Consider the following 26,582-nt stretch of genomic DNA (forward strand, 5'->3'; position numbering starts at 1 on the left):
AATTGACCATATAATTGGTCCTAAAACAGGTCTCAACAGACACAGAAAGATAGATATAATCCCATGTGTCCCATCAGACCACCACGGTCAAAAGCTGGTCTTCAATAACAATAAGGGAAGAACGCCCACATACACATTGAAGTTGAACAATGTTCTACTCAATGATAACCTGGTCAAGGAAGAAATAAAGAAAGAAATTAAAGACTTCCAAGAATTTAATGAAAATGAAGGTAAAACATACCCAAACTTATGGGACACAATGAAAACTGTGCTAAGAGGAAAACTCAGAGCTCTGACTGCCTGCAGAAAGAAACAGGAGAGAGCATATGTCAACAACTTGACAGCACACCTAAAAAGCTCTAGAACAAAAAGAAGTAAATACACCCAGGAGGAATAGAAGTCAGGAAATAATCAAACTCAAAGCTGAAATCAACCAAGTAGAAACAAAAAGGACAATAGAAAGCATCAACAGAACCAAAAATTAAACTTTGAGAAAGTCAACAAGATAGATAAACCCTTAGCCAGACTAACGAGAGGACACAGAGAGTGTGTCCAAATTAACAAAATCAGAAATGAAAAGGGAGACATAACTACAGGATCAGAGGAAATTCAAAAAATCATCAGGTCCTACTACAAAAGTCTATATTCAAAAAACTTGAAAATCTGCAGGAAATGGACAATTTCCTAGACAGATACCAGGTACCGAAGATAAATTAGGAACAGATAAACCAGTTAAACAACCCCATAACTCCTAAGGAAATAGAAGCAATCATTAAAGGTCTCCCAACCAAAAAGAGCCCAGGTCCAGACGGGTTCAGTGCAGAATTCTATCAGACCTTCATAGAAGACCTCATACCAAAACTATCCAAATTATTCCGCAAAATTGAAACAGATGGATCACTACCGAATTCCTTCTATGAAGCCACAATTACTCTTTTACCTAAACCACATAAAGACCCAACAAAGAAAGAGAACTTCAGACCAATTTCCCTTATGAATATCGATGCAAAAATACTCAATAAAAAGCAAACCGAATCCAAGAGCACATCAAAGCAATCATTCACATTGATCAAGTAGGCTTCATCCCAAGCATGCAGGGATGGTTTAATATATGGAAAACCATCAACGTGACCCATTATATAAACAAACTGAAGGAACACAGCCACACGATCATTTCATTAGATGCTGAGAAAGCATTTGACAAAATTCAACACCCCTTCATGATAAAAGTCCTGGAAAGAATAGGAATTCAAGGCTCATACCTAAACGTAATAAAAGCCATATACAGTAAACCAATAGCTAACATTAAACTAAATGTAGAGAAAATTGAAGCAATCCCATTAAAATCATGGACTAGACAAGGCTGCCCACTCTCTCTCTACTTATCCAATATAGTTCTTGATGTTCTAACCAGAGCAATCAGACAACAAAAGGAGATCAAGGGGATGCAGATTGAAAAAGAAGTCAAAATATCACTATTTGCAGATGATATGACAGTATATTTAAGTGATCCCAAAATTTCCACCAGAGAACTAGTAAACCTGAAAAACACCTTCAGCGAACTGGCTGGGTACAAAATTAACTCAAATAAATCAGTAGCCTTCCCCTACACAAAAGAGAAACAAGCCGAGAAAGAAATTAGGGAAACGACGCCTTTCAAAATATTCCCAAATAATGTAAAATACCTTGGTGTGACTTTAACGAAGCAAGTGAAAGATCTGTATGATAAGAACTTCAAGTCCCTGAAGAAAGAAATTGAAGAAGACCTCAGAAGATGGAAAGATCTCCCATGCTCATGAATTGGCTGATTTAACACAGTGAAAATGGCCATTTTACCAAAAGCAATCTACAGATTCAATGCAATCCCCATAAAAATACCAATCCAATTCTTCAGAGAGTTAGACAGAACAATTTGCAAATTCATCTGGAATAACAAAAAACCCAGGATAGTTAAAACTATCCTTAACAATAAAAGGACTTCTGGAGGAATTTCTTTCCCTGAACTCAAGCAGTATTACAGAGTAATAGTGATAAAAACTGCATGGTAATGGTACAGAGACAGAGAGATAGACGAATGGAATAGAATTGAAGACCCAGAAATGAACCCACACACCTATGGTCACTTGATTTTTGACAAAGGAGCCAAAACCATCCAATGGGAAAAAGATAGCTTTTTCAACAAATGGTTCTGGTTCAACTGGAGTCAGAATGTAGAAGAATGCAGATTGATCCATGCTTATCACCCTGTACAAAGCTTAAGTCCAAGTGGATCAAGAACCTCTACATCAAACCAGATACACTCAAACGAATAGAAGAAAAGTTGTGGAAGCATCTCAAACACATGGGCATTGGAGAATATTTCCTGAACAAAACACCAATGGCCTATGCTCTAAGATCAAGAATCGATGAATGGGATCTCATAAAACTGCAAAGCTTCTGTAAGACAAAGGACACTGTTGTTAGGACAAAACAGGAACAAACAGATTTGGAAAAGATCTTTACCAATCCTACAACAGATAGAGGGCTTATATCCAAAATATACAAAGAACTCAATAAGTTAAACCGCAGGGAGACAAATAACCCTATTAAAAAATGGGGTTCAGAGCTAAACAAAGAATTCACAGCTGAGGAATGCCAAATGGCTGAGAAACACCTAAAGAAATGTTCAACATCTTTAGTCATAAGGGAAATGCAAATCAAAACAACCCTGAGGTTTCACCTCACACCATTGAGAATGGCAAAGTTCAAAAACTCAGGTGACAGCAAATGCTGGCGAGGATGTGGAGAAAGAGGAACACTCCTCCATTGCTGGTGGGAATGCAGACTAGTACAACCATTCTGGAAATCAATCTGTCGGTTCCTCAGAAAATTGGACCTTGAACTACCTGAGGACCCAGCTATACCTCTCTTGGGTACCCAAAAGATGCCCCAACATATAAGAAAGACATATGTTTATAGGAGTCTTATTTATAATAGCCAGAAGCTGGAAAGAACCCAGATGCCCTTCAACAGAGGAATGGATACAGAAAATGTGGTACATCTACACAATGGAATATTACTCAGCTATCAAAAACAATGAATTTATGAAATTCATAGGCAAATGGATGGAACTGGAAAATATCATCCTGAGTGAGGTAACCCAATCACAGAAAAACACACATGGTATGCACTCATTGATAAGTGACTATTAGCCCAAATGCTTGAATTACCCTAGATGCACAGAACACATGAAACTCAAGAAGGGTGACCAAAATGTGAATGCTTCACTCCTTCTTTAAAAGGGGAACAAGAAAACCCTTGGCAGGGAATAGGGAGGCAAAGTTTAGAACAGAGGCAGAAGGAACACCCATTCAGAGTCTGCCCCACATGTGGCCCATACATATACAGCCACCCAATTAGATAAGATGGATGAAGCAAAGAAGTGCAGACTGACAGGAACCGGATGTAGATCTCTCCTGAGAGACACAGCCAGAATACAGCAAATACATAGGCGAATGCCAGCAGCAAACCACTGAACTGAAAACGGGACCCCCGTTGAAGGAATCAGAGAAAGAACTGGAAGAGCTTGAAAGGTCTTCAGACCCCATATGAACAATTCCAACCAACCAGAGCTTCCAAGGACTAAGCCATTAACCAAAGACTATACATGGACTGACCCTGGGCTCCAACCACATAGGTGGCAATGAATAGCTTAGTAAGAGCCCCAGTGGAAGGGGAAGCCCTTGGTCCTGCCAAGATTGAACCCCCAGTGAATGTGATTTTTGTGAGGTGGGTGGTAATGGGGAGAGGATCAGGAGGGGAAGCCTATATAGAAGGGGAATGGAGAGGGGTTAGGGGAATGTTGGCTCAGAAACCGGGAAGGGGAATAACAATTAAAATGTAAATAAGAAATACTCAAGTTAATAAAGATAAAAAAAAGAAAAAATACCCAATTTAATAAAGATGGAGAAAAAACAATAATAAAAAAAAACTTCACTCGGTAATTCTTTTAAAGTAATTTTCATATTATGATTCAGGTATTTTTAAACACAATAACTTAATGTTTTTATTATCAAAGTACCCTATTACTGATAACACAAATATTGGTTCATATATCAGTTAAAATTACCGTAAGTATGTTGAAGGAAGGGAAAAATAGGATTGCATTAAGAAGATTTCTTGCTTGAAATATAACCAGTATATCCGTGTAACCAATAGATAAATCCCTTTACATTGAGACTGATTCAGTTATGTGAAGCCTAACCTAACTTTATGTTATGTTATATTTGTCTATATTGAAGCTTCTCATGTATACCTGCAATTCCTGCGGTTCTCTTCTCAGAGTGTAGTTCAATGGTCCATGAGGGGGTTAAGGCCATTTAAAATAAACACAAAGTCTTGTTAGTGGGGAAAGCTTTACAAACAAATTTTGATTGCCTCCATGAAACAAACTAAGGCTTTTTAAAATTAGTATCATCCAAATGATGATATTTACTGTTTAATTTTAACTAATACATCAGCAGGATGAGGAAATAGATTATAAGATAAATATTGGTGGAAAAATAATTTCAAATGGTACCATTTTTTTTAATCTAAGAAATCCAAGGAATTAACAAAAATGCCATCATATTACATAAAGATTGTTGATAAAGTCTCAGAATTCGTGGTTTAACTTCATTACTATTTATCACATTCATTAGAAACTGTAAGATAGAAAGCACACTTTTAATTAACATGACACAAATTGTAAAAATCTCAAAGGAAAAACATGAAACTTCTAAATGATGAAAGCAAACTGAGACCAAATGTAATGAAGGATTCTACCACTACAGAAAGATAGCTCTCTGCCAAAGAAAGATTTAATGAGATCAAAACATCAGCCATTCTCTAAACTGCCTACATATTCAACAAGCCATCTGCCAATATACTTTCTAATTTTGAAATGTTGTTTGAATATAATTATTTAATTAGAATGAATATAACTATTCATATAAATATTTTCTTGCTTTTAGAAGCTTGCTTCATTGGCATCTAGTAATAAACTATTAATTGGGAAAATGTTGATTCACCAAATTAAATGGTTTAGAAAGAGGCCCTGAACAAAATGAACATAAAATATAAAGAATATACTCTGTCTTCAAACAGGGAAATCCTTTTAGGACAACCAAAAAGGACAATTATAAAAATAATGAGAAAAAATATCCAGTTTACAAGGCATAGCAAATAGATCATGAGTTTTCTCAACACATAGAAATAAACAATAAAAAGGAAATTATGTCCTTAACACTGTATAGAGCTTACACATTTCAAAACAACATAACTACATCACAGATTATGAGTATCTTAATAAAATAATAAAAGCAGATAAACAGAATTATTTTAAGCTGAAATTTAATTAATTGAGAATAGTTATTGATCAAAATAAATAAGAGTGGAGAAAATCTATCAGAGTAAGAGATTTTTATAAAACATGTAAAATATGTAATTAGTTGATAGGAAGCCTAAAGAAGTCCACCAAGTGAATTATATTAACAAAACCATTTAGGAAAAATACATCAAATTGGTCTTAAATGAAGTATCTTCATCTAATGCCTCCTTTCAAGGCTCATGGACCTATGTAGAAGAGGAGGTGGATAGATTAAAAAAAGACAGAAGTGACAGATGACTTCTAAGACACAGTGCATGTATCAATTCACAGAGGCTGTGAAAGGATGCACAAGACCTGTATAGATACAGGCCACACAAAAATCCAAGTACTGAAAAGAGAAAGTACACAAAAAGTTATTTGCCTACCAACAAGCTATTTATGATTGTTGCCAGCTGGGAAAGGAAAGAACAGTATTTTCCAATGGAGTGTCACTGGATATATCATCTGAAACCCAGGGCTCACCTCATGCCTAAGAGTAGTAAACCAACAGAAAATTAACTCCATGGGTTTGGTTTGCTGAAAGGGAACATTTTGTTTCATTTTGTTTATTTACTTCTTTGTTTGTTTTGGTGGTTTTTTTGGGGGGGGTGATATTAAGAGAGTTAAGAGGAAAAGGAGAGAGAGTAAGAGAGTGACACACAGACAGACACACAGACAGACACGCAGATGACAGACTGGAAGAGACAGAAAGAGGCAGAGAGAGACAGAGAGAAAGAGAAAAAGAACATGAAGAGAGGAGAAAGAGCATGAAAGACAGAGTAAACAGAAAAACAATGATCAAAATATGTGAAAAAATAAAGAAAATTATTTATTGAAAAGAAAAATAAAAATATGATATGCAATTCATCAAAAATGTATTATATGGAAGCAACTGTACTACTTACAAAAACTATACAACAATATTTGAAAACTATCTTGATAATACTAGTAATTTCAGAGTACCAAGTGGTAGTGTGACTGTTCAAGTCACACCACAATGGTTTAAATGGGATTGATGCCTAGTGCTTAATAATATAAGCAGCAAAGAAGCCTTAGTCTATTCGGACTTAATATTTTCTGCAGGAGCTTTTTCATAGAATTTTTCATCTCTGAATTTCTCAAAGTATATATTAAAGGATTCAACATGGGGGTGACAACAGTATAAATTACAGTGATGGATTTGTCAATAGGAAAACTAGAAACAGGTCTAACATACATGAAAATACAGGGAACAAAAAAGAGAAAAATCACAGTGACATGAGAGCTGCAGGTGGACAGAGCTTTGCGCCTCCCTTCCTGACTGTGATTCTGGAGAGATCTTAGGATTATTGCATAAGAAAGTAGAAGTAAGATGAAGATGAGTATACACATGGCTCCACCATTAGCAATGATAGTGAGACCAATCAGGTAGGTGTCAGTACATGCAAGTAGCAAGAGCGGGTATATGTCACAGCCAAAGTGGTCAATGATATTGGGACCACAGAAAGGAAGATTATATACAGCAAGAACTTGAAACAAAGCATGTGCAAAACCTCCCACCCAGGCCATCACCAAGAAGAGGATACATACCCGACGATTCATGATGATCAAATAATGTAGTGGCTTACAGATGGCCACATAGCGATCATAGGCCATTGCCACCAGAATGACAATGTCAACCCCACCAAATAAATGCTCTATAAAGAGCTGGCTTATGCAAGCTCTGAAGGAGATGGTCTTTTTCTCACGGAGCAAGTCTACAATCAACTTGGGTGAGATGGCAGTGGAATAAACAGCATCCATGAGTGACAGAGAGGCAAGGAAGAAGTACATCGGGGAGCCTAAGGAGGGGCTGACAATCACTGTCCCTACAATGAGCAGGTTGCCCACCATTGTTGCAATGTACATCAGTGAAAACATAACAAATAAAGCTTTTTGCCCAGCAGGATCTTGGGTGAAGCCCAGCAGGACAAATTCTGTGACATTGTTGCTCTGGCCCATTTATTCTTCTATCAGTCTTGTTTCAAACAAAGAGCTCAGGAAAATCAGACCTCACATGATATGTTAACAGGACCATGAGTCCATCCTGTCATGGGGCATATAGTGTCTTTACAGTAGTTAACCAATAGTAGACATTTAATAAATATGTATTGAGCTTCATCTTGTAACAAGCTGCATTTGTTTTCTGTTAATAAGTCTCTGAGTGCTAAGGTTATAAAAAATAACAGTAGATCTCTAGAGAGAAATTCAGATAGAGATATCTCTGTCACCCATAAAAAGTTATTTAAAACACATTACTCCTTGGTTTTGATATACCAAATAAATATAGAACTGTTTCTCCTAAAGAGAGTTGATAAATTGTTGTACCATTAAACCCTGAGTTTATCCACTAAGAAAGAGCAAACTTTCTAGCTGGTAATATCTTTGAAAAAGATTCTAATATTTGAACTTTTGTGGTACCAATATTAGCACTATTCCTTGAGGATCCATACCAAGCCTATTATTATGTTGGACTATTTGACATAGATACTTCACCTCACAAGACAATTTTAGTCATCATATATATCTTATTTAATCTACATAATTAGGGAGGATTTTAATTGCATCAAAGAATTCAAATATTATTCAGATATTATTACCTGCAACCTGTAAAACTTGCTTCATCTAATTCTGTCATATTTTACTAGTTACAGTTCCATTTCATTCTTGCTTATACTAATCAGTAACACAATTATATCCACCAGCAGAATTTTCAAAGCTATTTTTACTTTACCGGAACTAAATCATGGCTCCTAACAAATCCTGAATCAGCGGAAATCATACCTTTTCCAGAATTCACAGATAAAACTATGCAGAGAGACAGATTGACAAAAGAAACAGAAAAGAGAGATTTAATAGTGAAAGGACATGTTTTGAATCTTAAGATTAAATAAGATTTAAATTAGTCTTAATTATTTTAAGCATTTAGGGTAGGGCTGCTGAGAGTCCTCACATAGGAATTCTTTGTCCAGAATACCAAAAGAAGAACACTCAAAGAATATGCCAAATCAGTACGTGAGAGTGTGAGCTGTGTTCATTTTATAAACATAATTAGAAATATATCTGTCATTGCATCCTGAAATATGAGGGGATGAGGGAGTATTTCAGAATCTTCCTGTCTCGCAATCTCTAATCCTCTATACACTGTTCCTTCTGATCACTTCCCTTTCTCTTCTGCTGTAATATTTTTACACATTTAGACATTATTACTAAATTTATCATGGCTTCCTGAATGATACTAATAATGTAAAATGGATTTTAATAACTACTGTGACTAAACAATAACTCTAATTATATTGTACATTGTGTAGCAAGAGTCTAAATAGACTAGGATAGAAAAGGAACAGTGATGAAAGCTGTGGATCATGAAGCCACACACCTGCTTACAGCATAAGGTGCATTCAGATAGTATCATCCTGATCTTGACCATCTTAGTAAGTCTCCCTCCGCCTCTGATTCTCTATGTATACCACAGTCGCTCCCTTGTTGTCCCTCTCCAAGGGTAGTCTGATGATGTTCTTATTTTCCTAGGGAGTGCCTAAAGCACAGCTCAGCAATTCAGACATCTCAAGGGTGCTTGTGATTACTATTTTTGGATGTTTTACTGTGAACAAAACCTGAAAATAAGTCATGAGATATAAGCAAGAATGTAAATGTATGGGTTTAAAAAAAAACAAAGCATATAGTGTACTATGAACCACTTTCTGGATTTAGATTAAAATCATATATTTAGAAATTGTGTTTTATTATACATAATAATTTACTCATCATTAATAATTTACTCATTAAGATACTGTCAATACTCACCTGTGGAGATATATGCTTACACTATCAGCAAGCAAGAAAATCCCATCTGCATGGACTGGGTATCAGGGAAAGACATGTGAAGACTCACACGTGCTTTAGAAGCAGGTGGGATGCGTGTTATAGATGTCTCAGTCACAGCTCCGCTTCCGTCTGAGGCAGAACATCATCACTGCCATTTTTAAAGTTTCCAAGTATTATACGCATGTCTGTCACAGAACATGGGAGCATCACATAACAGGTCCAATTTGGCCTTCTACATTTTACTTTCTACACAGTTTAGTTGAGTTTAGTATTGATAAATATTGGTTTTTACCAGGCCAAATCTTGTACTACCAAGTGTGTTTAGATAGTAGGAAAAATGTGCATAAAACTACATAAGCCATACTGTACCAGACTTGTACATAATATAAATTATCAAAGAATTGATAATTTACATATGGAAATATAAAATGCCTACTTTCATATTAAAATAATGTTATCACGCTTTTAGAAAAATAATAGTATAATTCAGTTACTAAGACCATATCACTTTTGAAACATAGTCTTTTATTTTAAAAAGTACTTTTGCTAGTGATGCACTTTTGTCAACAATGAAGAGGAGTGAAGTTACATCATTTGCCAAAACACAAATATAACTGGAAATAAACACCTCACTCAATTTAACTCACATCAGAAGGAGAAATATTACATTGTCTCTTATTTGTAGTTTTAGACTTTCAGTAGATACATAAAATCCTGTATCCCAGAAGAATAAGAGTTAAAAGGAAACAAATGCCACTCGAAGGGGGAAAAGGAGGTAAAACAGAGAGTAGGAACATGAAGGATGTGATTGCTCCAATAACAACATTACTCTTATGAAAATATCTTACGTAATCCAATAAAATAAAGGTTTTTAAATACCCTATATAGTACTACTTATAAAAAGCTAACAAATGTGTGTGGTAGGTGATGTATATTTTTATAGTTTTCTCTATTTTCATATACTAACATATTCTTTGGACAATTTCAAGATATACACATAAAATACAACATCACATAATTGAAATATGATAGGTTTGTGTGCACATAAAGCACTTGTGTTAATACAGTTTTAATTTTTCCAATTTCAATATATCTAAAGTGATTATGTATCCTTTTAAACAAAGCACAGAAAACAAAATGTGTCATAAAATGAAAGTCATAAATCATTGTCACTTATAAAATATAAAATGTCTCTCTTACTTTTTGGCAAAATGAGACATAACCTGCCCCCCAATATATTATGTGACCACTAATAGCAAATATACTTGCAGTTTATTTTAATTTGTATAGCATATTAATTTTCCCAATTTAATAATTCCTATGAGAGTATATGAGCTAAAATAACAACTGTATTTCAGTGTACACAGGAATCATTACTCAACATTTTTGTTTGAGTTCCCATAAACTCACAACATGTTTCTTATTTTTATTTGAGAAAAATTGAAGGTTGCTTTGTCGATATATCTTAAGTAGATGACAGTCTATGAACATTCAATAGATGAGGAAATAGCACCAAGAGATTACAGAAAATACATTTCCTCAAAATGTCACATTACCTCAGTCTTTTACTGTAATGTAAGAACATTCAAGTCAAAACTTCAATACAAAATCTTTAAATTTAATTTCAGAATTTACTATTAAAAGTAAGTAGATATTGCTACCTTCTAAAAATATTCTTCATAAAAACACAAAGACGTATTAATTACACATGTATAAAAAGTCTACCTAATAATTAGAAATTGTCATTCCTATTTATACGATCTTATTTAAATAAAATTCACAACTTAAAATTAATTATTTGAATATTTATCTTGAGTCAATTGTATTAAAGGCATCAAAAACGTCTTGAATTTAATAAAGTATTGTAGCATTCATATGTGGCCCACAAATAAGCAAGGTACTCAGCAAGAAAATCAGTGGCTTAAATTACCGAAGCATTACTGGTGAAGATTTCTCATGAATATAGCTGGAAGCCTTCAAGCGCTACCACTCATATAGACTCTCCACAAAACCCTTTATTTTCTTGTTAAAAACATGTCTCTCTATAAAGAACACCCCAGGAAGCTGAAAACTTCCACAGGCTGTCAGAAACAATTTTTTAAAAATACAGGACAGGATACATAAATAGTTAAAAAAAGAGAGACTTTTTAGGTCATTTCATCAGGAAAATATTTTTGTCTTTTACATTCACAATTCTATTCATGGTTCTTTTACAACATCGCTGTTTAAATAGATAAGCTTGTTAAAATATTTGGAAGAATTTCAAATGAGATCATCTCTTTGAACAGGCTTATTTTCAATAGTCCCTAGAGGTAAAAGCATTAAGTTGTGCCAAGAATGAGTAGCTAATAGCCTAGTTGATTTGAAACTTTTATAATAAGAAAATAAAATTAAAGGTATGTTAAATAAGAAACTACGAAATAATTTTGAAGTAAAACACTTAAGTAAGGCAGGTAATATTTAAAACTCTCAAGAGGAGGAAGCAACCTGAGTCTCAGTTCCCAGCATCTCTCTAGCAGAGCATAGTCCTGTACTGACCATCAAAGATGACTAAGTTGGGACTTACATTCTAATTGTGGGAAAGAAAACATGTTTCTGTAGGTATGAAAAGTTTTGATGGGGGAATTACATTTTGTGACAGAAATATAACTTTTCAATAGAGACTCTAAAAAAAGAAGGACCTAGGCAACTGTTTTGCAGACTCTAGCATATCACAAATGAAAGCCCTAATGTACCCTGCAAAATATTCAGTCATAAAGGTGGAGAAAGAAGATATTGCATGACAAGAAATTTAAGCAATATATATCTACAAATCCCTACAAAAGATTTGAGAAGAAAACCTCCAACTCAAAGAGACTAACAGCACCCAAGAAAACACAGGAAATAAATAACCCCGTACTAGTAATGAAAAGGAATGGAAGTATGTACACACACACACAAACACACACACACACACACACACACACTGCCACCATGAACATCTCTCAACATCATTGCATTCAGTTTCCCAATAAAAAAGACACAGCTAACAGAATGGATGTGAATAATGGCACTCATGATTGTGTTACATACAAGAAACACATCTCAGAAATAATGATAGATATTATCTCAAAATAAAGGGCTAGAAAATGTTTTCCAAGTAAGTGATCAAAAGAAGCAGGCAGGAGGGGGTTGGGGATTTAGCTCAGTGGTAGAGCGCTTGCCTAGCAAGTGCAAGGCCCTGGGTTCGGTCCCCAGCTCCAAAAAACAGAAAAAAAAAAAAAAGAAAGAAACAGGCAGGAGTAGCCATTCTAATATCTAATAAGATTGATTTTTAACGAAATTTAATCATAAGTGGTGGGGAAGGACACTTCATATTCATCAACAGAAAAATCCACAAAGATGTTGTCAATTTTGAAAATTTGTGCCCCATATACAAGGGCACCCACATCCATAAAAGAAAGATTACTAAATACTTAATTGCACATTGATCCCTACGCCTTAAACCTGGGAGGCTTCAACACCTGACTCTCACCAATGGATAGTTCATTGAGAAGGAAAATAAACAAAGAAACATGAAACTGAGAGCATAAAGAATCATATGGCCTTAACAGTTATTTACAGAACATTTTGCATGAACACAAAAGAATATTCTGCTTTCAAACCAATTCATGGAATCTTTTCCAAAATTGACCATATACTAGATCACAAAGGATACCTCAGCAGATACAAGAAAACTGACATAACCCCTTCTATCTTATCAGACTACCATGGATTAAAGCTGGACTTCAAGAACAAAAGAAAGCCTACAAACACATTGAAACAAAACAACTCTCTACTGAATGACCACTTTGTTAGAGAAGAAACGAAGAAGAAACTAAAGACTTACTAGAATCCAGAGAAAGTGAAAGCAGAACATATTCAAACTTACAGGATACAATAAGAGTAGAAGGAAGAGGAAAATTCATAACAGTAAGTGCCTTCATAACAAAATCGGATGTCATAATAGCCACTGAAAAGCACATCTGAAAGCTCTAGAACAAAAGAAAACAAACATACTCAGGAGGAGTAAATAGGAAGAAATAACCAAAGTTAGGGCTGAAATCAATAAATTAAAAACAAAGAGAGCAACACAAAGAATAAATAAAACAAAGAGCTGATTCATTGAGAAAATCAACAAGATAGACAAAACCTTAGCCAAACTAAGTAAATGGCATTGTAAGAGTATCGAAAGTAACAAAATCAGAGATAAAAAATTAGTTATACTTCAAAAAGCTGTAGACTTCAACAATCCACACTCAACAGTAAACGGAAAAAATGGAAACAGAAAATAGACACAGGCACAGTGAAATCAACAGAAGCTATGGACCAAAAGGAATTAGCAGATATCTATACAACATTTCATCCTAAAACAAATGAATACACCTTGTTCTCAGCACCTCATAGAACCTTCTCCAAAATAGACCATATAATCGGTCACAATACAGGCCTCAGCAGATACAAGAAGAATGAAATGATATCATGCATCATACCAGATTACCACAAACTAAGGCTGGTCTTTAATAACAACAAAAGCAACAGGAAGCCCATATATACATGGAAGCTAAACAACAGTCTACTCAATGATAACTTGGTCAAGGAAAAAATAAAGAAATTAAAGACTTTTTAGAATTTAATGAAAATTAAAGCACAACATACCAGAACTTATTCAATACAATGAAAGCGCTGCTAACTGGAAAAGCCATAGCACTGAGGGCCGCAAAAAGGAAACTGGTAAAAGCATATACTACCAGATGCACAGTACATCTAAAAGCTCTAGATCAAAAGGAAGTAAATACAGACAAGAACAGAAAATAATCAAAATCGGAGCTGAAATCAGCAAAATGAAACAAAAAGAACTATACAAAAAAATCAACAAAACCAGGAACTTGTTTTTGAAAAACTCAACAAGATAGATAGACTCTTAGCCAGACTAACCAGAGGTTACAAAGAGTGTATCCAAATTTTAATAAAAAATCAGAATGAAAAGGGAGACAAAATAACAGAATCTGAGGAAATTAAAACATCATCAGATCATACTACAAAAACCTATATTCAACAAAACTAGAAAATTTGTATGAAATGGACAATTTTCTGGACAGATACCAGGTACCAAAGTTAAATCAGGATCAGATAAACCATCTAAACAGTCCCATAACAGCTAAAGAAATAGAAGCAGTTATTAAAAGTCTCCCAACAAATAAAAGCCCAGGACCAGATGGGTTGAGTGCAGAATTCTATCCGACATTCATAGAAGACCTAATACCAATATTGTCCAAAGTATTCCAAAAAATAGAAAGAGAAGGAACACTACCCAATCCTTCCATAAAGTCACAGTTACGATTATACCTAAACCACTCGAAGACCCAACAAGAAAGAGAACTTTAGATTTCCCTTATGAATAGCTACATAAATGTACAAAATAATGTTCTTGAAAACCATATCCAAAAACACATCAAAACAACCATTCATCATGATCAAGTAGACATCATCCCAGGAATGCAGAGATGTTTCAATATATGGAAACCCATCAATGTAATGAACTATGTAAAGGAACTCTAGAAAATCACATGCTCATCTCATTACATGCTGAGAAAGCATATGACAAAATTCAACACCCCTTCATATTAAAGGTCTTGGGAAGATCAGAAATTCAAGGCCCATACCTAAACATAATAAAAGCAATATACAGCAAACTAGTAGCCAACATCAAACTAAATGGACAGAGACTTGAAACAGTCCCACTAAAATAAGGAACTAGACAAGGCTGTCCACTCTCTCCCTACTTATTCAATAATAGTACTCAAAGTCTTACACAGAGCAATCAGACAATGAAAGGAGGTCAAAGGGATAAAATTGAAAAGGAAGGATTCAAAATATTGTTATTTGCAGATGATATGATAGTATACTTAAGTTACCCCAAAGGTTCCAATAGAGAACTACTAAGCATAATAAACAACTTCAGCAAAGTCGATAACTATAAAATTAACTTAAACAAATCAGTAATCTTCTTCTACTCAAAGGACAAACAAACTGTCAAAGAAATTAGGGAAATGACACCCTTCACAATAGTCATAAATAACATAAATTACTTCGGTGTGACTCTAACCAAACAAGTGAAAGATCAGTATGACAAGAACTTCAAGTCCCTCAAGAAATAATTGAAGATCTCAGAAGGTGGAAAGATCTCCCATGCTCATGGATTGGCAGGATTAATACACTAAAAAGGCCATTTTTGCCCAGAGCAATCTACAAATTCAGCACAATCCACATCAAAATTCCAACTCAAGTCTTCATAGAGTTAGAAAGAACAATTTGAAAATTTATCTGAAATAATAAAATCCCAGGATATCAAAAACCATACTCAACAATAAAAGAACTTCTTGGGAAATCATCATCCCTGACCTCAAGCTGTATTACAAAGCAGTAGTGATTAGAACTGTATGGTATTGGTACAAAGACAGGCATGAAGATCAATGGAATAGAATTGAAGACCCAGAAATTAGCCTACACACCTATGGTCACTTGATCTTTGACAAAGGACTTGTGACTATTAAGGGAAAAAAGATAGCATTTTCAACAAATGGTGCTGGTTCAAATGGAGGTCAGCATGTAGATGAATGCAAATCAATCCATTCTTATTGCCCTATACAAAACTTAATTTCAAGTGGATCAAGGACCTCCACATAAAACAAGAAAGTGGAGAAGAACCACAAACATGTGGGTACAGGGGAAAATTTCTTGAACAGAACACCAATGCCTTATGCTCTAAGATCAAGAATCAACAAATCGGACCTCTTAAAATGGCAAACCTTCTGTAAGGCAAAGGACACTGTCATTAGGACAAAACAACAACCAACAGATTGGGAAAAGAACTTTACCAATCCTACATCTGATAGAGGGCTAATATCCAATATATACAAAGAACACAAGAAGTAAGACACCAGAGACACAAATAACCCTATTAAAAATGAGGTACAATGTTAAAGAAAGAATTCTCTCCTGAGGAATATCAAATGGCTGAGAAATACCTAAAGAAATGTTCAATATCCTTAGTCACCAGGGAAATGAAAATAAAAACAATGCTAAGATTCCACCTCACACCAGTGAGAATGGCAAAGATCAAAAACTCAGGTGACAGCAAATGCTGGTGAGGATGTGGAGAAAGACGAACACTCCTCCATTGTTGGTGGGATTGCAGGTTGGTACAACCACTCTGGAAATCAGTCTGGAGGTTCCTCAGAAAATTGGACATATTAGTACCTGAGGACCCAGATATACCACTCCTGCGCATATACCCAAAAGATGCTCCAACATATAACAAAGACACATGCTCCGCTATGTTCTTAGCAGCTGTATTTATAATAGCCAGAAGCTCTTAATAACCCAGATGCCTTTCAACAGAGGAATGGATACAGAAAATGTGGTATATATACACAATTGATTACTATATAGCTATCAAAAACAATGACTTCATGAAATTCATAGGCAAATGTATGAAACTAGAAAATGTCATCCTGAGTGACATAACCCAATCACAAAAATAATACATGTTATGCACTCACTGAGAAGTGAATATTAACCCAAAAACTCAAATTACCCAAGATGCAATCCAGAGACCTCATGAAGTATAAGAAGAAGGATGACCAAAGTGCTGATGCTTCAGTCCTTCTTAAAAGAGGGTATAAAAATATTCATAGGAGGAGATGTGGAGACAAAGTTTGGAGCAGAGCTCATACAGAGCCTGCCATACCAGCGGATCAAGCATATATATATATATATATATATATATATATATATATATATATATATATATATATATATATATGCTGCCACTAAACCTAGACAATATTGATGAAGCCAAGAAGTGCATGCTGACAGGAGCCTGATATAGGTGTCTCCTGAGCAGCTCAACCACAGCATAACAAATACAAAGGCGAATGCTAGCAGCAAACCATTTAACTGAGAATGGGGTCCCCATTGGAGGAATTAGAGAAAGGTTTGAAGGACCCGAAGGGTCTTGCAACCTCATAAGGCCAATAATACCAACCAACCAGAACTCCCAGGGACTAAACCACTACTCAAAGAGTACACATGGACAGACCCATGGCTCCAGCTGCATAGCAAAGGATGGCTTTGTTGGGCATCAATGGGAGGAGAAGCCCTTGGTCTTGCCAAGGCTGGACCTCCCCAGTGTAGGGGAATGTCAGGGCAGGAAAAGGAGTGGCTGGGGAGGTGGAACACGCTCATAGAAGAAGGGGGAGGAGGATGGAATAGGGGACTTATAGATAGGAAACTGGGAAAGGGAATAACATTTGAAATGTAAATAAAAAATATCCAATTAAAAAAATACAGCATTTTCAGCAAATGGTGCTGGTTCAACTGGAGGTCTGCATATAGAAGAATGCAAATCAACCCATTCTTATCTCCTTGTACAAAGCTCAAATCCAAGTGGATCAAAGACCTCCAAAAAACCAGATACATTGAAACTAATAGAAAAATTGGTTAGGGCTTTGAACAGAGTGAATTTTTTCTGAACAGAACACCAATGCCTTATGATCTAACATCAAGAATTCACAAATGGGACCTCATAAAATTGCAAAGGTTCTGTAAGGCAAAAGACAATGGCAATAAGACAAAATGATAACAAACAGATTGGGAAAAGATTTTTCCATCTTTATTAACTTGAGTATTTCTTATTTACATTTCAATTGTTATTCCCCTTTCTGGTTTCCAAGCCAACATCCCCCTAACCCCTAACCTTCCCCTTCTATATGGGTGTTCCCCTTCCCATCCTCCTGCCATTACCACCCTCCTCACACAACAATCCCATTCACTGGGGGTCCAGTCTTGGCAGGACCATGAGCTTCCCCTTCCACTGGTGCTCTTACTAGGCTATTCATTGCTACCTATGCAGTTGGAGCCCAGGGTCAGTCCATGTATAGTCTTTGGTTAGTGGCTTAGTCCCTGGAAGCTCTGGTTGCTTGGCATTGTTGTTCATATGGGGTCTCAAGCCCCTTCAAGCTTTTCCAGTCCTTTCTCTGCTTCCTTCAATGGGGGTCCCGTTCTCTGTTCAGTGGTTCATTGCTGGCATTCGCCTATGTATTTGCTGTATTCTGGCTGTGTCTCTCAGGAGAGATCTACATCCGGTTCCTGTCAGCCTGCACTTCTTTGCTTCATCCATCTTAGATAGTTTTGTGGCTGTATATGTATGAGCTACATGGGGGGGCAGGCTCTGAATGGGTGTTCCTTCAGCCTCTGTTCTAAACTTTGCCTCCCTATTCCCTCCCAAGGGTTTTCTTGTTCTCCTTTTAAAGAAGGAGTGAAACATTTGCATTTTGGTCAACCCTCTTGAGTTTCATATGTTCTATGCATCTAGGGCAATTCAAGCATTTGGGCTAATAGCCACTTATCAATGAGTACATACCATGTGTGTTTTTCTGTGATTGGGTTACCCCACTTAGGATGATATTTTCCAGTTCTATCCATTTGCCTATGAATTTCATAAAGCCATTGTTTTTGATAGCTGAGTAATATTCCATTGTGTAGATATACCACATTTTCTGTATCAATTCCTCTCTGAAGGGCATCTGGGTTCTTTACAGCTTCTGGCTATTATAAATAAGGCTGCTATGAACATAGTGGAGCATGTGTCTTTGTAATATGTTGGGGCATCTTTTGGGAATATGCCCAAGAGAGGTATAGCTGGGTCCTCAGGTAGTTCAATGTCCAATTTTCTGAAGAACCTCCAGACTGATTTCTAGAATGGTTGTACCAGTCTGCAATCCCACCAAAAATGGAGGGTGTTCCTCTTTCTCCACATCCTCGCCAGCATTTGCTGTCACCTGAGTTTTTGATCTTTGCCATTCTTACTGGTGTGAGGTGAAATCTCAGGGTTGTTTTGATTTGCATTTCCCTTATGACTAAAGATGTTGAACATTTCTTTAGGTGTTTCTCAGCCATTCGGCATTCCTGAGCTGTGAATTATGTTTAGCTCTGAACCCCATTTTTAATAGGGTTATTTGTCTCCCTGAAGTCTAACTTCTTGAGTTCTTTGTATATTTTCATATAAGCCCTCTATCTGTTGTAGGATTGGTAAAGATCTTTTCCCAATATGTTGGTTGCCATTTTGTCCTAAAACCAGTGTCCTTTGCCTTACAGAAACTTTGCAGTTTTATGAGATCCCATTTGTCGATTCTTGATCATAGAGCATAAGCCATTGGTGTTTTGTTCAGGAAATTTTCTCCAGTGCCCATGTGTTCGAGATGCTTCCCCACTTTTTTTCTTTTAGTTTGAGTGTATCTGGTTTGATGTGGAGGCCCTTGATCCACTTGGACTGAAGCTTTGCACAGGGTCATAAGCATGGATCGATCTGCCTTCTTCTACATAGTGACCTCCAGTTGAACCAGCACCATTTGCTGAAAATGCTACCTTTTTTTCCATTGGATGGTTTTGGCTCCTTTGTCAAAAATCAATTGACCATACGTGTGTGGGTTCATTTCTGGGCCTTCAATTCTATTCCACTGGTCTATCTGTCTGTCTCTGTACCAATATCATGCAGTTTTTATCACTATGGCTCTGTAATACTGCTTGAGTTCAAGGATAGTGATTCCCCCAGAAGTCCTTTTATTGTTGAGGATAGTTTTAGCTATCCTGGGTTTTTTGTTATTCCAGATGAATTTTCAAATTGTTCTAACTCTCTGAAGAATTGGATTGGTATTTTGATGGGGATTGCATTAAATCTGTAGATCGCTTTAGGTAAAATGGCCATTTTTACTATATTAATCCTGCCAATCCATGAGCATGGGAGATCTTTGCATCTTCTGAGGTCTTCTTCAATTTCTTTCTTCAGAGTCTTGAAGTTCTTATTGTACATATCTTTTACTTGCTTGGTTAAAGTCACATTAAGGTATTTTATATCATTTGCGACTATTATGCAGGGTGTCATTTCCCTAATTTCTTTCTTGGCTTGTTTCTCTTTTGTGTAGAGGAAGCCTACTGATTTATTTGAGTGAATTTTATACCCATCCACTTTGCTGAGGGTGTTTGTCAGGTTTAATAGTTCTCTTGTGGAACTTTTGGAATCACTTAAATATACTATCATATCATCTGCAAACAGTGATATTTTGACTTCTGCTTTTCCAATCTGTATCCCTTTGATCTCCTTTTGGTGCAGAAAGAACGCACTCATTCTAGATTTTAAAAAAATGAGTTCTGATTCTTATTGCATAAAGAAAAAGCTTCTACCCTTTTAATGCTAAATTAATTAAACCAAAATTGTAAGAAAAAAATCTTGTTCCTTTAATAGGATTAAGCCTGCCTTGTTATTAAGAAAGAACTTGGACCCGTCCATTCTCTATCTGCACACAGGACTAAGGCTCCTCCTTACACAAATCCTGACCTGAGACAGCTGGCCTCCTAAGGAGTGCTCTCACTTCTAAGTCCACAGTTGAGACACCACGTTCACTCTAATAAATGTTCAAAGAGGAATCCACTAGGAGCACACAGGACATGGAACCACAGAGCATTCTGGGACAGGATACTTTCAGTCTCTATCTGCACCCAAAGATAAGGCTCTCACACAGTCCTCTGTACACAGATCTTGCCCAGGAGTGCTCTCACTCCTAAAATAACAGGCTCACAGGCCCACAGGCCAACAAGAAGGACAAGCTCCTGTCAGAGACAGCAAGACCAACTATCACCAGAGATAAACAGATGGACAGAGGCAAGCACAAGAACATAAGCAATAAACACCACGGCTACTTGACATCATCAGAACCCAGGTCTACCTCCACAGCAAGTCCTAAACTTCTCAACACTCCAGGAAAGGAAGAGTTGAACTGAAAATCACATCTTGGTAACCAAATCCTGTAGGGGAAAGAGCTGGACTCTCAAAAGTGCAGACAATCTTGAAAGCACAGGGGAGACCACCACTTCTGCTCACATCCCTGGCCCAAGAGGAATCTGTCTGGAGCCCTCTGGACATAGGAATCTAGAAGCAGTCAAGGACAGTATCATTAGAGTCTCCGCCAATGCCTGAAACTGAAAGACAGTCTCCTGGAGCACTGACACACATGAGAGCAGACGTAAGACCAACACTTCTGCTCCTAAGGAACTGCCTGGAGCCCTCAGGACATAGAAACCCAGGATTAGTCTAAGAGAGGATCCTTACAGTTTCTTCCTGTGCCCAAAGCTAACCCAGTCCCACATCTCTCTGTACCCAGATCCCATGGAGAGAGTGAGTTTCTGAGAAGTCCAGTTCCATCCCAAGGTGCAGGTAATTCCTGATGAAAATCTCTGAGCTGAAGATGTCCAGAACACAGTATGTGTAAGAAAGTAAGCTGGAATCTGATAGGTAACTACCTATTTTAATTAGCAGCTTGAATATAAAATTGAAAGTGCAGTTCAACTTGGGATGGTCTTTCACAAAACGTTCTGTTCATAGCTAGTAGGTTGCACATTTCCTTCCTACCTGGGCTTCATCTTTATAAACTTGAGAAATAAACAGATACACATCAACAATTTATTTAGTAGCAATCACCTAATGCCCTCACATTGCTCTTGAAACTTTAAAGATTCCTTAATTTCTATAAGATATCTAGAAATGATCAATTCAGCAAGGCAAGATTTGGAGAGAAAATATTTCTTTCATCTTTGATATTGTTGATATTCTTTCGATGCAGTCTGGACATGTGTATGTCCTTTTGTAGTTCTGAGTTTGTTATAGATAAAGCAGGTTGGTTTGGATATGTCTTAGGTGGAACAAAGTGGGAAGAAAGAATTGGTATGATATACAGGATAAACTTCTAGTTACAAACCGACTGTATATTGAAGAATGGCAATAGATCTGAGTGAAAAATTTTAATTTTGCATTAAAGACCCTTTTGGTTTTGTGGACAGATGGAGGTAGGTTTCTTGGTCAAAACCTAGAGTCCCTTTCTCATGGACTTAGAGAAGACCAAACTAGTCTTAATCAGTGGTTGTGAACCAAGATTAAATCTGGTAGGCTTTAAAGCAAGGAGTGGATATGGATATCTAGAATTCTCACCAGGGTAGACCCTAGAGAATGGTGTGGGAATTCTGGAAATCAGGTTGGGCGCCTGAGGTGGTTCAAAGGAATCTATGTATCTTGCAGTTAGGGAAGATCCTGCTAGGGGACAAGAGACTGGATACTGATCAAAAGGGGTGGTCAAAATAGGATGATACATTGTCAATGGAACCCCTAATAGCTCTGGCTAGCTAGAGAAAAACAAGAATGGGTCACTCAAACATACCAGACTAAACACTCATGGATGACATGGAAACTCTGTAGAGAAGAGACCAAATACCAGGAAAGTCAGCTGAATTTATGGGTCATTTTAAAGATAGAATAGAGGCCTAACACTTTAGATGCTCCTTAAAACATATACATGTATGAAGGCCATCTAAATAAAATCACTGAATAACAGGGGACAAACAAATCCTCAACTTGGCATCTCTTTTTACTATATGATGCTTCCATATCAAAAGTGTATAGAATCCAATTGAGTTGCTGGCCAAAGGGTTCCCATGGAAACCCACAAAAAACAGCCTGTTGCCAGGACTGTAGGTTTCTTACCACAAACTGACAGAAAGGCCTTATTGATGAATACAACACAGACACAAGTCATTGCACACTGGAAGAAGTTGAGCTGGCACCTCTCTAGAGTCATTACTCCTACAGGACTTGGTACCATATGGATACTATTAAAGGAAAAAGTTAAACACCAACACAGCTACAAACCCTTTGATCTAGAGTTGTGTTCTGCCTTCATCATAAGCTAGGGCAATGGTTGTACTAAGTGTGTAGGTATAACCAATCAATATCTGATGTGTCTTAAGGCATACTCCATGTAACCTATCCCATGCTCAACATTCCTTGAGTAACCAAAAACCTGACAATAGACTGCCTAGGAACATACTAATGTTTTACTGCAGGGCTGTAGCAATAAAATTAGTCCTAATGACATTCTGCTATCCTCATTAATCAAGGCCTCATTCAGACATCTTTAGAGACATTTCCTCCTGCAGCAGATGGTACAAATACAGAAATGTACATCTGGAAAATGTGCAGAGAATAAGAAACCTTGGATTATTCATTCCTAAATGTGATGTCTCTATTAAATCCCTCTCCTCAGAGCTCAGGGAATCCTGAACAAGAGGAGGTAGAAAGGGCATAAAAGTCAGAAGTGATAGAGAATGCAAGAAAATAAGGTCTTCTAAACAAAATATACTAAAGTGCATATGAATTCCCTAAGATTAAAGCAGTGTGAGGCCCATGTGAGTTTACACCAGATGGAGTCCTATAGTTGAAAGCAGAAGTAAATACATTTCCATCCCTAAACCAGAAGCTATCTCCAACTGGCAACCATTTGCAAGGAAGACTTAGAGTCTTAATGAGACTCTAAGGAAGTCTCAGTAAGAAAACAAACTTGTCTTAAGAATATGTCCCATACTCATCATGAGATGGCCAACAGAAAACAAACAACATCATCTTTGGAGGATACTTGCCTCATAATGTAATCAGGGGTTTTATTTGAGTATCTGTGGTGTCTATATCTGCTTATTTTGCCTTTTCTCAGCTCTTTTCCTTCTGGTCATTTGTTTTATCCTATACCAATTTGTTTTTCTTTTATATTATTATATTTTAGTTCAGTTTACTATTATCTCTCAGATGTCTGTTTGTTTTCAAAAGGAAATAAAGTGCATGAAGTACAGGGGAGTTTGGCTTTGTAAAATACTTAAAAATAGTTTTTAATAAAGCTAAATTTAATTGGAAGTTTGTATTAATCAAAATATTTAAATTAGTGATAATGCTATAAACAAAGTTTACAGATAGATGACTTTGCAATACATACAAAAATTACAGAAAATGTGGTATATTTCAACGATGGAGTACTACACCGCTACTAAAAACTATGACATTGTGAAACTCTTAGGCAAATAGATGGAACTAGAAAATATCAGCCTGAGTGAGGTAACCCAGTCACAAAAGAACACACAGAGCATACACTCACTGATAAGTAGATATTAGTCCAAAAGCTCAGAATATCAAAGATACAATTCACAGATCATATGAAGCTCAAGAATACAGAAGACCAAAATGTGGATGCTTCAGTCCTTCTTAGAAGGGGGAACAAAATATTCATGGGAGGAAATACAGGGACAATGAATGAAGCAGAGACTGAAGGAAAGGCCATCCAGAGTCTGCCCCAACTGGGAATCTATCCCAAATGCGGCCAACAAACCCAGCCTCTATTGTTGATGCCAAGAAACGTCTGCTGACAGGAGCCTGATATGGATGTCTCCTGAGAGACTCTGCCAGACCCTTACTGATACAGATGAGGATGCTTGCAGCTAAACATCAGACTGAGCATGGGAACCCCCAATGGAGGAATTAGGTAAAGAACTGAAGGAGCTGAAGGGGTTTGCAACCCCATAGGAAGAATAATAATATTAAACAATCAGACCCTCCAGAGCTCCCAGGGACTAAACCACCAACCAAAGAGTACATATGGAGTACATGGAGTACATGTACATGGAGTACATGATGCCAGAGGTATATGTAGCAGAGGATGGCATTGTCTGGCATCAATAGGAAGAGAAGCCCTGGTCCTGTAAAGGCTCATTTCTCCATTGTAGGGGAATTGCATGGTATTGAGGTAGGAGTGGGTAGGTGGGAAGGGGAGCATCCACATAGAAGCAGTGGCAGAAGGATGGGAGAGGGGGTAACCAGGAAAGGGGATAGCATTTGAAATGTAAATACATAAAATATCCAATTGAAAATACCATTCATAGTAATAAAGGAATAAAAAAGAATTTCAAAAAATCAGATAAAGACAACCTAAAAACCACCATTCCATGATATCTCAAAAAGACTTTATTCAAACCTGAAAAGAAATAGAAACATTTTATAGAAAATAGTAAAATTAGGAAATCCAACAAATGGCTGACAGCACACTCAATTATACCAATAGTAAATAAAATCTAAATCACAAAGGATTCATTCACAAAATAGCAAAATACATATGTCAATTTTAATAAGAATGTAAAACTCATAAAACTTTCTATTACAGTATATTTATGATATTTACTTTAAAATTAGGAATAACAAGAAGAAATTCTTATTCTGTCTGAAGTAAATATTTTACGGCAGAGTTTTTCCATAGATTTTTTAATCTCTAAATTTCTCAAAGTATATATTAAAGGATTCAACATTGGAGTGAACACTGTATAAAACACAGTAATGAATTTGTCAAGAGGAAAGTTAGAAACAGGTCTAACATACATGAAAATGCAAGGAACAAAAAAGAGAACAATCACCATGATATGGGAGCTGCAGGTGGACAGGGCCTTGCGCCTCCCTTCCTGACTGTGAGTCTTCAGAGAATTTAGAATTATTCCATAAGAGAGAAGGAGGAGCATAAAGACCACTACAGATATTGCTCCATTATTGCCAACTACAGTGAGCCCAAGGAAGTAAGTGTCAGTACAAGCAAGTCCTAACAATGGGTACATGTCACAAGCAAAGTGATCAATGATGTTAGGGCCACAGAAAGGAAGTTTATACACAGAGAAAACTTGAACCAGAGCATGGGCAAATGCTCCAATCCAAGACACCACCACCAAACAGACACAGACCCGTTGATTCATGATGGTCAAATAGTACAGGGGCTTACAAATGGCCACATAGCGATCATAGGCCATAAAAACTAGAAGGAAGATCTCAACACCACCAAATAAATGCTCTACAAACAATTGTACCAAGCAAGCTGTGAGGGAAATGGTCTTTTTATCACAGAGTAGGTCTATAAGTAACTTGGGTAAAATAGTACTGGAATAAAGGGCATCTATGAGTGACAGATAGGCAAGGAAGAAGTACATTGGGGAGTCTAGAGAAGGGCTGGCAATCACTGTCCACACAATGAGCAGGTTGCCCACCATTGTTCCAATATAGATGAGTAAAAATACCACAAATAATGTTTTCTGCCCAGCAGGATCCTCAGTGAGTCCCAAGAGTATAAACTCTGATACACTGTTATTCTGTCCCATTTGTTCTTCTAGCAGATCTGTTTCAGAGATGGAGGCTCAGTAGAAAAAGACCTTCCATAAATTTTGACCCAAACTTGAATCAGTTCTCTCATGAATTTGATCTTCTTCACTGAGCTCTACAGTGATGTACTAGCAGTCAAAGTTCAGCCAGCATCTAGTGGGATTCTCTTGTAAGCATCTCTATAGACCTTTCGCTTTGGGTATCTAAAATACTTGTAAGCATCAGATTGTATCTCAAGACTCAGTTGAATTCTAGACAGAA

General features: G+C 36.7%; 2 protein-coding genes across 2 annotated transcripts; both read right to left on the bottom strand.

Moving 5' to 3' along the window:
• Window positions 1-6,412: 6,412 nt before the first annotated feature.
• On the bottom strand, window positions 6,413-7,366 carry Olr716 (olfactory receptor 716). Its single transcript, NM_001000622.1, has one exon. The coding sequence runs from the start codon at window positions 7,364-7,366 to the stop codon at window positions 6,413-6,415; it is 954 nt and encodes a 317-aa protein (NP_001000622.1).
• Window positions 7,367-25,369: 18,003 nt separating this feature from the next.
• Window positions 25,370-26,320, bottom strand: Or4a77d (olfactory receptor family 4 subfamily A member 77D). Its single transcript, NM_001000621.1, has one exon. The coding sequence runs from the start codon at window positions 26,318-26,320 to the stop codon at window positions 25,370-25,372; it is 951 nt and encodes a 316-aa protein (NP_001000621.1).
• Between the last annotated feature and the right edge of the window lie 262 nt (window positions 26,321-26,582).

Source organism: Rattus norvegicus, chromosome 3 (assembly GCF_036323735.1).
Source record: "Rattus norvegicus strain BN/NHsdMcwi chromosome 3, GRCr8, whole genome shotgun sequence".
In the NCBI taxonomy this organism is placed as follows: domain Eukaryota; kingdom Metazoa; phylum Chordata; class Mammalia; order Rodentia; family Muridae; genus Rattus; species Rattus norvegicus.

What these genes read in the sequence shown, in the direction of transcription:
- Olr716 (NM_001000622.1), bottom strand. Translation starts at nt 7,366, where the DNA reads ATGGGCCAGAGCAACAATGTCACAGAATTTGTCCTGCTGGGCTTCACC.
- Or4a77d (NM_001000621.1), bottom strand. Translation starts at nt 26,320, where the DNA reads ATGGGACAGAATAACAGTGTATCAGAGTTTATACTCTTGGGACTCACT.